This window comes from Dermacentor albipictus, chromosome 1 (genome assembly GCF_038994185.2).
Source record: "Dermacentor albipictus isolate Rhodes 1998 colony chromosome 1, USDA_Dalb.pri_finalv2, whole genome shotgun sequence".
NCBI lineage: Eukaryota > Metazoa > Arthropoda > Arachnida > Ixodida > Ixodidae > Dermacentor > Dermacentor albipictus.
In genome coordinates, this window is record NC_091821.1 from 521,244,492 (window position 1) to 521,260,968 (window position 16,477).

The 16,477-nt window shown below is 46.4% G+C and overlaps 1 protein-coding gene and 2 long non-coding RNA genes across 5 annotated transcripts in view; all 3 read left to right on the plus strand.

Moving 5' to 3' along the window:
• Nucleotides 1-272: 272 nt before the first annotated feature.
• The window catches only part of LOC139054906 (uncharacterized), a 30,251-nt gene continuing 14,046 nt past the window's right edge, over nucleotides 273-16,477 (plus strand). Inside the window, exon 1 of the long non-coding RNA XR_011511611.1 lies at nucleotides 273-668. This is a non-coding gene — a long non-coding RNA (uncharacterized lncRNA). The remainder of the gene's footprint in view (nucleotides 669-16,477) is intronic.
• Nucleotides 2,382-4,161, plus strand: LOC139059985 (uncharacterized). The gene is made up of 2 exons (XR_011514543.1): nucleotides 2,382-2,787; nucleotides 2,852-4,161. It is a non-coding gene; the product is annotated as an uncharacterized lncRNA (long non-coding RNA).
• Nucleotides 10,533-16,477, plus strand: part of LOC135905537 (uncharacterized) — a 121,898-nt gene continuing 115,953 nt past the window's right edge. For all 3 annotated transcript variants that reach the window (XM_070532642.1, XM_070532641.1, XM_070532640.1), the window contains exon 1: nucleotides 10,533-11,954. In XM_070532642.1, coding sequence (XP_070388743.1) covers nucleotides 10,584-11,771 — 1,188 coding nt within the window. In that variant the 5' untranslated portion in view covers nucleotides 10,533-10,583 and the 3' untranslated portion in view covers nucleotides 11,772-11,954. The remainder of the gene's footprint in view (nucleotides 11,955-16,477) is intronic.

Sequence of the window (16,477 nt, forward strand, 5' to 3'; positions counted from 1 at the left end):
TTTCCTACAAGAATTACTAGAGGGAACTCTGGCGCTAGTGTCTACGGGAGCTGCAATGGCAGCGGCAAGTAGAACAACTCTAGAGGAAAAGCTGGGCCGAAAACATAGAGTACTATACTGACTCTAGAGGCACGGCCCCTCAATGGAAACGCACTTGGTGCGGCCCGTCGCGTCGCGCCGGTTTTGCTGGGCGAGGGCGTGATGCGAGAGTTTACAGTTTCCGCCGTCGGGGCGCCACTATTCCGGGGGACGTTTTGCAGGAGGAAGAGCGCCCGAGCGCCGCAGAGCCAGTGGGGCTCATGCGTCGCCGCGAGTTTCTTTATGATATACGACTGCCCTACTGGATCTGCGCACGTGTGTGATCGTGTATGGTGTGAACAGACGTTAGCACAGACAGTGCCATGCCGCTGTGCAGCACCAACGCAAGGAAAGATCCGCCGATCCGATATCATGAATTTCCGTGCGATCCTCAACGGCGGGCGCAGCATGGTTGAAGAACATGGTTTCGCCATATTTGGCGAAAACAGCCGTTAAACTTCCCATTCAGCATGGTGAAACTTGTCTTGCCAGCTGCCATCTCATCTGCAGCCAGTGAGCTTGAATTCATCACTATGTGGAGTGAGCTAGCTGACATAGAGTTTACCTGGTCGGCTACGTCGCACGTGCATGTGAGTAAAAAGTACAGTTGTATTACAAGTTTAAAAAATTGGATTAGGCGTGCATTCTTTTGTCCTTTGTTTAAGCGGCAAATTCACACACACACACGTATATATATATATATATATATATATATATATATATATATATATATATATATATATATATATATATATATATATATTGTGTCTATATATTGTCTATATATTGTGCATATTGAAATGTGTGTGGTTGATTTCACCACGAATATAATAGATTATGTTCTTTTAGTACCGTTTTTCAAGCTAAATTGTTATGCTCGTCTTCAGGTGGCTTGTAATCCTGCAAACTCCTTTTTCAAGCAGCGAGGCCAGCTGAAGCAATCTATAGATTGATCCGCAACGTTGATGATGGATGGCTAAGGTACCGAATAATAGAAGCAGTTGGCCTGTTTACGCTTGTATGCACCTGAATTCGTCATCAAGGTCATGAAGTGCTCAGGCGTGAGACGAACCAGCAGGCTATGCAACACCTTGATGTCAGCACTACTTCCTCAATTCACACAATGTCCGGCGCTGACTTGTGAAAAAGAGGATCGCAACCACGCTGAGGACCTGTGCAAAGTATGTTTAAGCAAGCTCATAAGACCATTGTTGACAAACTGGGCTAGCAGCTTGAATTCGACAGTGAAAAAAAAAATTTCTTACACATAAACCTCTCTCGAGGAAAGTTCTGCGCTTGTAACGCTTTCAGATTCTGTATACATGAACTTTGAAATGAAAAGAAAAATTGGACTCAACCTACTGACTTCTGGCTTTATTGTTTTCTTTCCGACCATTGACGTAGGCTAGTAGTGCCCATTTGCAAAATATTTCCCGCATATACCCGTGAACCGGCTGAACTATACTGCAGCCCAAGTAACCACGGATATCCGTGGGACGTCCACCATAAGTCCCAACGTCCATCCATCCGGATATCCAACACGGACGTCCGTGGGACGTACAGGAGAAGTCCATATCCTGTTTGGATGTCCGAAGGACATCCCACCGGGATGTCCATGGGACATCCCATTTTGAACGTCCGCTGGCTGTCCATAAATAGGCATGCCCGGGATATACACTAGTGAGTTATATATAAACTAGCATAAATATATTGCCGGAAATTTTAGTTTGTTCATATTATATTTGTTTTTTTTTGTTCTCTATCGGACACAGTTCATTCTTTTTTCAAAGCAAAATAAATATATTTCCAACTTGATATCAATTCTGCCCACTTTAACATCGCAGTATTAAAATACGATTTTTTTTTCTATCGGTGGGTCATACAAACAATTTGTAGTTTGCTTTAAAAAAAATGCTTGTGGATGACTAGCAGAATATATAAGCGCCCATTTGAAGCCACTTATTCGACCTAGAGCCAAGCACTCAAATTATCCTTCATTATGAAAAGTTCCTGGTCATAGAGTTTTGGTCCTGACCTCCGAACATGTAGGTTCAGGTTTATCATTGAAACAGGAAGTAAAACACGTTGTTGGGCTAGTTGGTGCATTGTATTAAGAAAAAAACAGCAAAAAAAAGACGGACACAGGAAACATACACAAGACAGGCCTCTTCCAGCCTCTTTCCTGTCTTCTCGTATGCTTCCTGTGTGCGCCTGTTTTTGGCTGGTTTCTTAAAACAGGAAGTTGTCTGCAGTGTTCAATTGTGCATACAATAATATCATTATAGGTAACAAAAACAAATCTCAAAGGCTACGCTTTTGGTGGCTGCGTGCGTTGAAAGCGATTACGAAAGCTATAATGCGTCAGAGCCGCCATGCATTGACAGTAATCTCAAAGGCTATGTTTTTCTGGCGCCGACAGCTTTAGCAGAAACTAAAAACTCGAAAATCAGATACCGAATATTCCCAGAATAAGTAAATATTTCACTGTGTAATAATAGAATATTTTAAAAACCTATTTATGTTTGCGTAGATGCACGTGGAAGGGTTACAACCTTGGCAAAGCAGAACGCTGCAGTCATCCAATCCAATCCAAGCTCTAGCCATTGCCGCCACGCCATTTTTCATTCTGCGATCGTTTTTAGGGTAAGGGCAGCGGAGCAGCGTTTGTCACCTTCCGTGCCTGCCGAAGTCTCCTACTCAGCTACCAAGGTATGACAGCTACATCGATTTCTTTTTTAATTCGTTTGGGTATTGAAATGTGTTTTCTTCACAGGTGCCAGGATGCCTAGACGGCGGGAGAAGCCGCACGCGCGAAAAAAGAGCGTCGCTGGAAACAAAGACGATATTCGAGGACTTCGGATCTCGCACCGGCAGCCAGCAGTCAACAGCTCGAGAATTCGCAAGTCTAGAACTGTGCAGTGGCGCGTATACCCCGCACGCATGCATTAACATGTGCGGTCGGGCTGTCCCTGCAAACATTTGTACGCCTTGTGATGCTGGTCGCTGCACCGAGGCGACATCGGAAGTTCAGGACGGTGGTTGTGACACTACGCGCACTAAGGACAATGTGCCTTGCTTCCCTGATGGATATACTCTACGTGACGCTTCGGATGGTTCACTTCGCTGTGAGAACGGAACAGGATCCCTAGGAGAGGTGTACGCACAAGTCAATGCGGGTTTTCTGGTAAGCAGGACCCCGGAGTCTACATTTGCTTTAGCTACCGCGGACTCTTCATCGGCGCCCTTTGATTCTCCTGGCAAACAGCTTCTCCTGGCTAATGCGCTCATGATCAGAGCTGTAGCCGTCAGTAGCGGCAAGATCGCCTGCTAATCTCTACGAAAATAAAAAGCTCCTTTTAAAAAAGTGAAGAATATATTAGTTGTTTTTATCTACAAGTTTGTTTAATATCGTGAGAATATGGTAACTACGGCCACGGCGGGGACATTGTAAACGAGACTACGCATTCGATGGCCAAGTGAGTTTTAATAATTGTAAGAACGCACTACGCCACGAGAAAGAGCTATTGTTTAAAGAAAGTGAAGAATATATTGATTGTTCTTCACTAATAGTTCGTTTAGCCACGTCAGAATGTGGAGACATTGGGAACGAGAGTACGCATTTGACGGCAAGTTGACTTACGAGAACGCACTACGTCGCGAATAACATTTAAGCTGCAATGCCATTAAGCATGTCCGTGTGGCACCCCGCGAATGACATTAAAGTTTAAGGCATTAGCCAGTTAATGTCATTTTTTGTGCCCGTGTCGCAGAGTGCTAGTGAAATGATGTAGTCAAGATTAATTCCTTCATGTCATTTCCGTTGCTTTCGCTGCTTAATAATGCTAATTGATGTGTTTTTGCTCTTTCTTTTTATTCCATGCTGCAAACTCAAATGTCAAAGCAGGGTGGGCAATAAGTATTTTTGTTCTGCTGTTCTCTACCTTGTTGTTGTGCTATTGAAATTGCAAGTTTTCTTCTTTATCCGTGTATTTATTTGTTCTTTGAACAGTACGCATATATCTGCTTATTGGTCTTTTTATGTATATGTATAAGGTGACAATAAACGTTTAATTGTATTTGGAAGTTGGTGTAAGTTCATTTCTCGTTTATTTAAAACAAGAATGCATTCAAGCATTAGACCAATGTAATATATATAATGGTCCGGTGCTTGAATGTGTCCCGACCACTATTGTCGCTTCAAGGCATGTGTATATCTGGAATATCCCCGGGAAGACACACACACACACACACATACACATATATATATACATATATATATGTGAATAAATATATATATATATATGAATATATATATTTATATATACATATATATATATATATCCTGAACGTCCCCTGAATGTCCATGCTGGATGTCCGCGTCGGACGTACTACGGATGCCAAAGCGATTACCTTTGGATTTCCCAGGGACGTCCCTCGGACGTACGTCGGACATTCATGGATATCCCACGGACATCCCGAATATCCAGAAAGGACGTCCGTCGGACGTCGCCCGGATATCCGTGGTTACTTGGGAGTACATTTCTGCATGTCCAGAAACGTAAAACAGCGTTAATCTTCGGCTGTAATTGTGGACCAGACTGATCAGAGTTCGGCCTTCTTAAAACGAGCATTTTTATGCTAACCAACTAATTATATGCAACAAGTTAATATAGCGGATAAACGGCTTCGTGTGTGTCGAACGCTCGAAGAAGCGCACCTAACATAGGTGACTTCCCACACAAACTCGCTGACAACTGCAGCGATGCTGACGTACTGCTATCAGTAGCAAATCGCCAGTTGACATTACCCTTCATATTTTGTGAAACACGCTACACAGCTCTTCATCGGAACAAATCAAGCGCTGACCGCGCGGCCTTGGCGGGCGGAGAGCACAGCTCTCCCCGCGCAACTGTCCCGGAGCAGTGGCGCTGCGGCGGTGGCGATGGAAACTAGGCGCGTCACGCCTCTCTGGGCCGACGCGACGGGCCGCACCAAGTGCGCTCCATTGAGCGGCCGTGCTAGAGGACAAGTATACTATAAGGACAAGCTACCCATAGGGCCCATGCATTGAAATCGGTAGAGGGTACTAGAAAGGTTTCGAGTGGGCCGAATGGCGGCGTAACATTAATTTAATATTTCATGACTACATAATTATGATGGGTATCTATACGATGCACAGAGTGATTGTAATCCCACCTTGAATTGCTTGCTATGGAGTCTACAGCACCTTGGCATAAAATTACGTAAATTTCACACATTTATAGACAGCGCTTTTTTATTTATTAGTTACCTGCATCGCTCCATAGAGCATTACAGCAGGGAGGGTACAGACTTGAATAAATACATGAACAAATTACTTCAATGCGTGGAAAAAAGCTTCATTTTCTGTGGTGTATACAATGCTCGATGGCAAACTGTTCCAATCTCGAACAGTTCTAACAAAAAAAGGAACAACGGAAGGCGTCACCCCTACAAGAAAATTCCCTGACCTTCAAACAGTGGTCAAGTCGCTTAGATATGTAGTGTGGTGCCTGGATATATTGTTCACGGTTTATACCTGTTTTAGAATAATAAATATCGTGGAAAATTTTTAATCTGATATGCCTTCTACGATCCTTCAGCTCTTGCCATTTAAGTTTGCTTTCTGTCATGCTAAGCTGCCGGCTATAGTTACCAAGAACAAATCTAACTGCCCTATTCTGGATTTGTTTTAATTTGTTTATAAGCTCAGATGTGTGTGGATCCCAACAAACACATCCATATTCAAGTATTGAACGTACATGACTGAAATACAACTGCGTACTTGAGTTACTCGGTAAATGACTAAAATTGCGCCGCAAGAATCCCAAAACTGATGCTGCATTATTTCCAATATAGTTAACATGCTTGTTCCATCGTAAATCAGAAGTAAAAAAACACACCTAGACATTTAAATTCCTTGCTTATGTTTAGAGTTAAATCATCTATACGGATGATTAGATCGTTTTCGTGTGAAGGTGACGTGAACAGTCTCATTTATATTTAATTACATATCCCAACGCATACACCAGTCTGCTATGGCATTTAAGTCAACTTGCAGGATTTCTCAATCGGAAATGGCATCTACGACTCTATAAACAACACAATCAACGGCATACATCATCATCATCATCATCTGTCTGGCTACGCCCACTGCAGGGCGAAGGCCTCTTCCATACTTCTCCAATTACCCCGGTCATGTGCTAATTGTGGCCATGTTGTCCCTGCAAACTTCTTAATCTCATCCGCCCACCTTTCTGCCGCTCCCTGCTATACGCTTCCCTTCCCTTGGAATCCAGTCCGTAACCCTTAATGACCATCAGTTATCATCCCTCCTCATCACATGTTCTGCCCATGCCCATTTCTTTTTCTTGATTTCAACTAAGATGTCATTAACTCGCGTTTGTTCCCTCCCCCAATCTGCTCTCTTCTTATCCCCTTAACGTTACACCCATCATTCTTCTCTCCATAGCTCGTTGCGTCGTCCTCAATTTAAGTAGAACCCTTTCCGTAAGCCTCCAGGTTTCTGCCCCGTAGGTTTCTGCCCCGTAGGTGAGTACTGGTAAGACACAGCTGTTATGCACTTTTCTTTTGAGAGATCATGGCAACCTGCTGTTTATGATCTGGGAATGCCTGCCAAACGCACCCCAGCCCATTCTTATTCTTCTGATTATTTCAGTCTCATGATCCGGATCCGCGGTCACTACCTGCCCTAAGTAGATGTATTCCCTTACCACTTCCAGTGTCTCGCTACCTATCGTAAACTGCTGTTCTCTTCCTAGACTGTTAAACATTACTTAAGTTTCCTAAAGATTAACTTTCAGACCCACCCTTCTGCTTTGCCTCTCCAGGTCAGTGAGCGTGCATTGCAATTGGTCTCCTGAGTTACTAAGCAAGGCAATATCATCAGCGAATCGCAAGTTACTAAGGTATTCTCCATTAACTCATTCTTATCCCCAATTCGTTCCAATCCAGGTCTCTGGATACCTCCTGTAAACACGATGTGAATAGCATTGGAGAGATCGTATCTCCCTGCCTGACGCCCTTCTTTATTGGGATTTTGTTGCTTTCCTTATGGATGACTACGGTGGCTGTGGAGCCGGTATAGATATTTCAGTATTTTTACATACGGCTCGTCTGCACCCTGATTCCGTAATGCCTGCATGACTGCTGAGGTTCCAACAGAACCAAAAGCGTTCCGCAATCAATGATATATATATATATATATATATATATATATATATATATATATATATATATATATATATATATATATGTGTGTGTGTGTGTGTGTGTGTGTGTGTGTGTGTGTGTGTGTGTGTGTGTGTGTGTGTGTGTGTGTGTGTGTGTGTGTGTTGGCTATATTCCGCACATTTCATCTATCACCTGATTGATAGTATTGTTGAGTAGCCTTTACGAAATCTTGCCTGGTCCTTTGGTTGACAGAATTCCTGATTCTATTTGCGATTACTTTAGTAACGTTGTAGGCGACTGACAGTAAGCTGATCGGTCTATAGTTTTTCAAGTCTTTGGCGTCCCCTTTCTTATGGATTAAGATTGTGTTGGCTTTCTTCCAAGATTCCCGTACGCTCGACGTCATGAGGCATTAATTGCGTATATACAGAGTGGCCAGTTTTTATAGGAACAATCTGCCCACCATCCTTCAGCAAATCTGCTGTTACCTGATCCTCCCCAGCTGCCTTTCCCTTTTGAATAGCTCCCGAGGTTTTCTTTAGTTCTTCCGGCGTTACTTGTGGGATGTCAAATTCCTCTAGACTATTCCCTCTTCCATCAGCCTCGTAGGTGCCACTGGTACTGTATAAATCTCTATAGAACTCCTCAGCCACTTGAACTATCTCATCATTATTAGATCATAATTCGTGACTGAAGGGGATATATTGTCACAATGTTATTGTACGGCGTGTATAAATTCCACACACCTTCATCTTACATCTGGGTTGCGGTACGCCGACATCACACTTCGCTATATCATTCACGAACGTGCGTGTATGACTAATAAATGTTCGTGTGCAGCAACTATCATATTAAGGAACTGATGGCGCTATCTGAGTTAATTAGCATAGGAAGAGTCTGCGGACGCAGTCTGCCTTGTTCCCTTCAAGGCCAGAGTTCCCGCAAGGCTTCCGGTCTTATGAAGTAAGTAGGCATAGTTGGCATTCTGGGAAATTCGTACCTTTAATGCTGTCCACTCGGGAACATACGGTACACATCTCTGCGCTGAAGGGGAACGCGCCGATTCCAGTAAAAATACCAAACCACGATAATCACCTAGGTGGTTGCGCGCACGCGAGGGAGAGTGAGTGACCTTGGAGAGAAAGAGGCAGCAAAGGAAATAAGCTTCATTGAGAACGAGTAGACACGAGCGACGAAAGCTTCTACGTCTCCTTTGTTTAATTCTCGTCACGCCAGTGGGGTGACCGGCAGCCGCCGCCTACTGTAAATGGTGAAGCGAGTCAACATGCAGGAACAACTAGCACCCGCCCAGCCCTCCACACCTATTGAAGGTCGTCACGCCGACCAGAGCCGTCCGTGGAAACGTGGGAAAGTTGGGGAGTGTTTGGGGCAAGCTCAGGTGACAAAGTAAAACGAGGCATACTCGACAGTGTGGATATTTCTGGAATGTAGAGGCTGGGTTTCATGGTCCAGCTGATAAAGGTTAGGGCAGGCTTAGCTTGTAGTCTCCACCATGCAACTGCTATTGTCCGATACTAGTCATATATTGAGCCGTGCCCCCACTTGGGAGGCAGAAACCAGAGTCCTCTTCGATCAAGAATCACTCTATATAGTCCGATACAAGTCGAACATTTTTTTTTTTTTTGATATAGTGTGGTAAGCTGCAGCGCAAAGTGCGCCTGTCCCAGGCATTTTTTCTTGTTCGAGCACATATATGCACCGTTCCTTCGCACTTCGACAGTGAAGGTGAATGACTCTGCTTTCTTTTTCTGTGGCTGTTGCACCATGTCACACACACACACACACACACACACACACACACACACACACACACACACACACACACACACACACACACACACACACACACACACACGCGCACACACACACACACACACACTATTCTAGTTTTATACAACGCGGTCATAAAGTCCGATAGGTCATTGAGCAGTGCCCCCACTTGGGAGGCAGAAACCAGAGTCCTGGCTCCAGCTTTTCCAGTGGTGGAGCTCGAGGCCAATAGGGCATCATTCAATATAAGCCTGCTAAAGAACTGAGCGTCATAACAGCACACATTATTGATAAAACTAGCTTAGTTTCACATGAAATAGTCCTGTATCTTCTTCTGCTTCGGCAACTTCACTGCCTGCAACAGATGCACTTTTCCACATTGTCTAAAGAGTTGGAGCCATAGAGTTTTTATGGCCTCGAGCTCCACCACTGGAAAAGCTGGCGCCACCATGGGCGTGACGTGCTAGGAGGGATCACGTGGACATAGCGGCCGCGTCGGCTGCTTCGGGCGCGCCGAAGCGAGCTGAAAACGAGTTTAAATTCTTTCGTACGCTGCGGTCCTCATTTAGTGGCGAAATTTTCCTGCTTCGAGTGTCTCCTTTACAACGCTTGAAAGCACTGCAATAGGTAGTGGCTGCCTTTGAAGGCGCGCAACATGGTAGGCTACTGTTCGGTGCCGCAGGGCCGGACGCACGTAACGGAGGCCGGTGTCAGCCTTATTCACACGTAGCCGCAGGACAAGCTGCGTGAAGCTTGGCTCGCGAAACATAAAACCGGCAAACAGTCATCGGCTACAACTCGGGTGTGCAGCGAGCACAGACGCGAGGAAGATTTCTGCTACGGCGCCCGGTCTGCGATGTTCTGAAAACGCGAACTGAGACGCTCGCCCGAGTCCGCTGCCCGACTAATGTCGGGGCGGTTTGGTCTATGAACTTGTCGATGCTATAGATACTGGCAAGTTCACTGGAGTGGAAAGGGAGTGGTAAGAAGCAGAATTATAAAGAAGCATGACATATGGTCATGTTTGTGTTATGAATTAATGCACTGGATTACAAAAAAATGGCTGTGGCTTAGGTAAGGTTAAGCCCAGGATGCGAAGCATACTAGCCTTTATTTTAGTTGTTGAACCACTGTTTAGCCTGGTGAACTGCTGTTGCTTGGCTATATTTGGTTCGGCTAGACGAAGAAACAACTCATGCATTACTGCTTCGCCTTCAAGAGTGGAACGCGACAGCGTTCCCGTCGACCCGCCAAGGGGTGTAAGACAATGGGCTACAGGGCAGCGACTACGCGCCCCGCATTGGACGCGGTGAGCGTCGAGCAAAGCAGCGTTCGGCGCGGCAACGAAATGTGCGCCTGAGCAAGAGACGCACGCCTTAGAAACAGCTCGTTTCAAAGGCAACACCGCATTCACTAGAGGCGCTTTTGTACCGCTTTGAAGCATCGTACTCGTGGCTCAGTGGTGTCGCGTCTTGGCTACCGAGGTGGAAGGACGTGCTACCATGTGCTCCGAAGGAGCGGTCTCAGCGGCCCATTTTGGCCGCGGAAACAGGAATGTTGTTGAAGACAGCCAGGATTACCAAGTGATGCTGCCCCAATTGCCGAAAGGTCGGATTGTTTTTAATACTGTTTTTTTGCATGGCGATATCCGTGCTCGGCCGTACAGAGTTGAGGACTACCGTGACGCCTTGGACAGCTTGAAAGTGCTCCCCGAGGTTGTCGCCTTGGGAGCTTTCCAAATGAACCACGTGTGGGCCGTAACAATGAAAAGCTCGGAAGCCGTCAACAAACTGCTAACAGCTGCAACAATTACTGTCAAGGGCCGGCGATGCCTGGTGGTTGATCCCAACAACCAAGACCTACGTGTTAAGATGCACTGGGTCCTCCATAACGTCAGCGATGAAGATGTACGCGAGGCCTTAGCGCCGTACGGCGAAGTTACGGAAGTTTCACGAGAGCGCTGGCGCGCACAGGGCGTGACAGACAAGGGCTCCACTACGCGTCTGGTGAATCTCAAGTTGAAGCCTGGTGTTAAAAGTGATGATATCCCGCACCAGCTGCGTGTCGCCGGAGAGCCTGCTTTATTAGTGGTGCCTGGAAGGCCACCGCTTTGTTTGCGCTGCCACGGAAAAGGTCACGTTCGCAGAGAGTGCCGGGTGCCACGATGCTCGCGCTGCAAACGTTTCGGTCATGACGAAAGTCAGTGTGCGCCTACATACGCGAACGTCACAGGGCCCATAAGGAGTATTGACTCTTCTGAGCTCGTCATGGACGAGGCAGAAGCTGAGGAAACGGCGACAGTACAACACGCGAAGTTGGAACCACAACCAACGCCCCCGGCAACGGCCCCCGCCCCCTTGCAGCGAGCCGTTACTTCGGTGCCTAGCGAACAGCAGCCACTGCAAGAAAGGCAGCCTGACCTGTCAAAGGACGCGCTGCACCGGTCGAAAAAAGCCAAGGAAGGCTCCGCAACATCGACGGATCCCGACGCGCCGAGCGCAATGGAGACCGACGTGACTTCATCATCGAATAAGCGGGCGCACATCGAGACGGTGAAAAGCGACGACCCGGGTGGTGGCCTGAATGCCGAGGAGCCGCCTGCGAAAGCGGCACCGGTACGACGCTCACCATTCAGGCCGAAGCCCAGCGTTCCCCCAGATAAACGCGAGGCGGACGCGGCGCCGAAGTAGGCGCTGGGGTCTGCATTTCACGGATGCCTGTACAACATGTCGCGCAAGTTTTTCAAGTGCACGGATGGCAATGGATTGTCACGCCGGCAACCGTCCGTCGAAGAAGGTTCAGCTGTGCCAGACATGACACTGCAAGGAATGGCCGTCTGCAATGATGCGAATGCTGTGCGGTCATGTACAGAGGTGAGCGCTGTGCGACCCGTTTGCTCCTCACATAATATGCACGGTGAAACTGAAAAGCCAATGCGAGTAGCCACACTGAATGTCAGGGGCTTAGCGGCCCGGAGAAGACAGTACCAAGTTAGCCGCCTGTTTTTGGAAAATGACTTAGATCTAGTCGCAGTGCAAGAAACTAAAATCGAGAGTGAGGATCGATCAGACGGCCCGCATGGTGGAAACCTTTCGAACGCGCTACAATGTTTGCATTTGTCATGCTGTGGGCACATCTAGTGGTTGCGCGATATTCATTCGTAACAACATAGGCATCTCTGATGTGAGCATTGTTATCTCGGAAGCAGGACGCTTGCTTATTATAGACTTTTTATTTTCTGGTCACCCCTGGCGAGTGATCTGTGTTTATGCACCGAATAGCGCGACTGAGCGCGTAGCCTTTTTCGAAAGGATCGAGTCTTATCTGCAGTGTTCGAAACGTATTGTTATGCTTGGTGATTTCAATTGTGTGCTGATGGCAGAGGACAGAGCTAAAGTTGTACTTTGCCGCGACAAAAGTGCAAAGGTACTAGATGCACTAATCCAAGAGAATGATTTGGAGGACGTGGGCTGGTTGCTTTCAAATGGAAATCGACCCGTGTTCACACACTTCCAGCGTGGCAGCAGTGCGCGGCTCGATAGAGTGTACGCCACGGTTGACTTTGTGAGCACGTGCACTAAGTATGAGGTAAAGCATGTCTCTTTTAGTGATCACAGTCTTGTAATGGTGACAGTTGGGGGCAAGAGAAAGAAAACGCAATTCAATTGGCAGTTATGGAAGTTTAATGTTAAATTACTGGGGGACGAGATATTTAACGAAAAAGTAAAGAAAAAAATAGAAAGCATGGCCGGCATTGCAGCAAAGTCGCGTGCGGCTGAATGGGACCAATTCAAGAACGACGTAAAATTGATAGCTATCGAAAGGGGAACACTGCTCCGTCATAAAGAAAGGGAAAAAATCGAGGAATTGCAATGCCAGCTTGATTTTATGATCAGCTTGGAAGCCTCAAATCCCGGGATATACGGTAAAGACATCTGTGAAGTTAAGGGTGAGCTCGAGGCTATGGACGTCGAAAAGTATCGATCCGCAGTAATAAGGGCGCGAGCTGAGAAGATATGGTTGGGGGAAACTCCTAATAAGCGCGCATTGTGTGACGAAAGGAGATACGCAACACAAAATGAAATCAGTGAAATTACGTATCAGAACACTATTACCAGCGACACTGAAGAAATTGAACGTGCATTTGTCGAGCACTATGAGAACTTAATAGGTGTACAATGAAGTGGGAGCATTCCGCTGACACAGGATACCCTTGATTTAATGCCACGGTTAGATGGTGATACTCGAGCCCTTTTGGAGAAACCCATTAGCGTAGACGAAATAAAACAGGCGATAACAGAACTACCGCTGGGGAAGACACCTGGGCCAGACGGCCTCGGTGCCGCATTCTACAAAGCTTATGCCGATGAACTAGCGCCCATTTTACACGCAGTCATCACGGAGGCGTACGAAACGAGAGAAATGCCGCTCTCTTTCCGTGCTGCTCACGTGGTGCTGATTCCTAAAACCGACGACCATGCTACGCTGCTATCTGTGGGCGCGTACCGTCCGATAACGCTCACGAACACCGACTACAAAGTTTATACGAAAGTGCTAGCAAAACGACTGCAGAGTGTCATCACATTTCTAGTCGGACCACACCAGACATGTGGCATAAAAGGTCGCTCTATCTCTACAAATGTGCATGTAGCCCGTAGTATTCTTGAGTGCTGTGACATTTTTGGCGGACGGGTCGCTATGTTGCAGCTGGACTTAGCAAAGGCATTTGACCGTGTGTCGCATGAAGCTCTTTTTTGTATCCTTGAACATGTTAACATAGGCACAGTTATACTCGATGGTCTAAAAATGATATACAATGACTGCATAGTAAACATCGTGCAGAATAAGACACTAACTGAGAACATTAAACTCAGATCATCAGTGAGGCAAGGTTGTCCATTGTCACCGCTGCTCTTTGCAATTTATTTAGAGCCTTTCTGTTTATCTCTAATAAGTAACAAAAAAAATCAATGGTTATAAGCTTGACTCGTCCCATGTTAAAGTGCTTGCATATGCTGACGACGTCGCAATCTTTTGTACAGATCGCCAAAGTGTACTAGAGGCGATAAGCGGTGCTAAAAGATATTGCAGGCAAACCGGATGCGAGATCAATTGGAACAAGAGCATCGGATTTTGGCATGGAAGTTGGGACAACACACCGTCTGTCTTTGCGGAGTTACAATGGACCGTGTCTCCTCCGAAATATTTGGGGGTGCCGCTTGAGCACTACGAGAGTGCCGCGCAGTACTGGGAGGATGAGACGTCGCGCGTAAAAGAGAAAACCGGAGGATGGCAGGGTCGTGATTTGTCAATGTTTGCAAGGGCAACTGTTTGTAATTTGTTTTTAATTGCCAAAGTGTGGTATGTCCTCCAATTTTTGTCGATGACCCGTGTGAATGTACAGAAAATACACAGAGTCCTTGCTGTTTTTATCTGGGGTTCCACTTGGGAAAGGGTCAGCCGTACCAACTTGTTTCGTCCTGTTCGACATGGTGGTCTTGGATTGTCGCATTTGTTCTTACGACAGATTGTTTCTCGTTTTGTCTTCTTACGAGATCAAAGTGATTCATTCTTGCGTACGATGATCCAGATCCGTTTGAAAAGCGTTTTGCCTGAATTTATTGTGTCTAGTGCACAGCCTGTACACTACCGGCTTAAAGGCTACTTGCGAGAGGTAGTCGACACCCTTCGAATATTAAAAGCTCGGTTTTCCCTTCAGTACCTGAGCACAGTAACAAGAAAGAAACTTTACAAGGATTTAGTTGACGTTATGATGCCAGTGCCATTGTACCGAATGAAATACTATGGAGGCCCAGGACAAGATGTTTTAAAAAGAGTTAAAAAGATGCCAGTGAGAGCAAGCGTAAAGTCGTTCTTCTTTAAATTGCATACATCTACCCTTCCGGTCAAAACATGGATAGCCGACAAAGGAATATCTGTACCATGGACGACCAACTGTGCGCTATGTAACAAGCCGGAGACCATTGAGCACGCTTTCATTGAGTGCTGGGATGCAATTTTTTATTGGGATGTCTTGCAAAGAACTCTTAAAAAGGAACTGCCGATAACAGCACAGGGTATACGTTTCCTGCCGGTAGACAGCCATCAGGGCTTTCCGTATGACATGATAATGCTCCTGGGCCTCCATAGTCTTTGGAAGACACGGATGGCGGTAACGCACGCCGATGTGAATGCGCGCCCAGCGCGAGAAAATTTTGTTGAAAGCATTATTTTCACACGTGAGATATATCGTGTACAGGCAGATCCGCCTGACTGGTTGGGTAATCTTGATGAATTAGTGAATTTCAAGAAATTTTAGCTTGTCAGGTTGGTCCAAGTAGTCCAACGTGTTTTTATGTATGTCATTTTGTGAATAAAAAAAAAAAACTCGTGGCTCAGTGGTAGCGTCTCCGTCCCACACTCCGGAGACCCTGGTTCGATTCCCACCCAGCCCGTCTTGCAAGAGTTGAGCCAAAGCCACTTCTCCTCTGTCGTGACGTCACGGTGTCACGTGGTTTCATGGCGACACCGCCGCGCCTGAGGAGCTGGGTTGAGCTCTCGTAATATGCTTCGCATAAAAGAAGCAGCGGGCAATCGCACGCTGAGAATACCGATAAACATACAGTGCGATGCAACTCGAGAAATAATATTGAAACGTTTGAGGATTTAGAAGAAAAAAAAAAGATTGAATCGTCGCGACGGCACATCAGTCCCCGTAGGCGTCGAAGTCTCTGCAACGAAATTATTTTTGAACAGCTGTGATAGCGCCCACGCAACAATGGTTGCTTGTATACTGTCAAATGCTCATATTCTGCGGCCTAAAGCTCATGGCACGGGGCGAAAACGCGCGCGCGGTGAAAGCGAAACAGTGCGCGGACAAGCATGCAGACGCGCAGTCGGTCGCGGCGAATCTGCGCGATCGCTGCATTGAGGCTTCGTTCTATTACACTCCATTTAGTAATACAAACACTACAAGAACATATTTCACATAGTTTGCTCTCAGCGTTTACCTACTTTTCACGCAAGAAGCTGGTTCGGGAGACTCCATCGCGGCTACCGCGCGCAGTGGCGTTCACTGTACGTATTCGGTAAAGAGATAGCGTCTGGAAACGATTGTGTGCTTTCAGTTTGCCCAAGATTATTATTTAGACAGTAAGATACTTCTCTCGTTTCGAAAGTACTTACAGAAATGTCCGGGAGAGCTCGCGCGTGGTGTTTTCAGTGAGCGCTGACAGCAAAACCTATGAGGAGCGCGCCACGTGATCCCTCATAAAACGCCAGCGAGGCGCTTCCGATAGATGGCGACTCCGTAACTCCTCGCCGCCAATATCTAACTGATGGGCTTTTTTTTTTGTGAGTTCGATATAACCGGGTTTGACTGCGTTAGCAGGTTTCT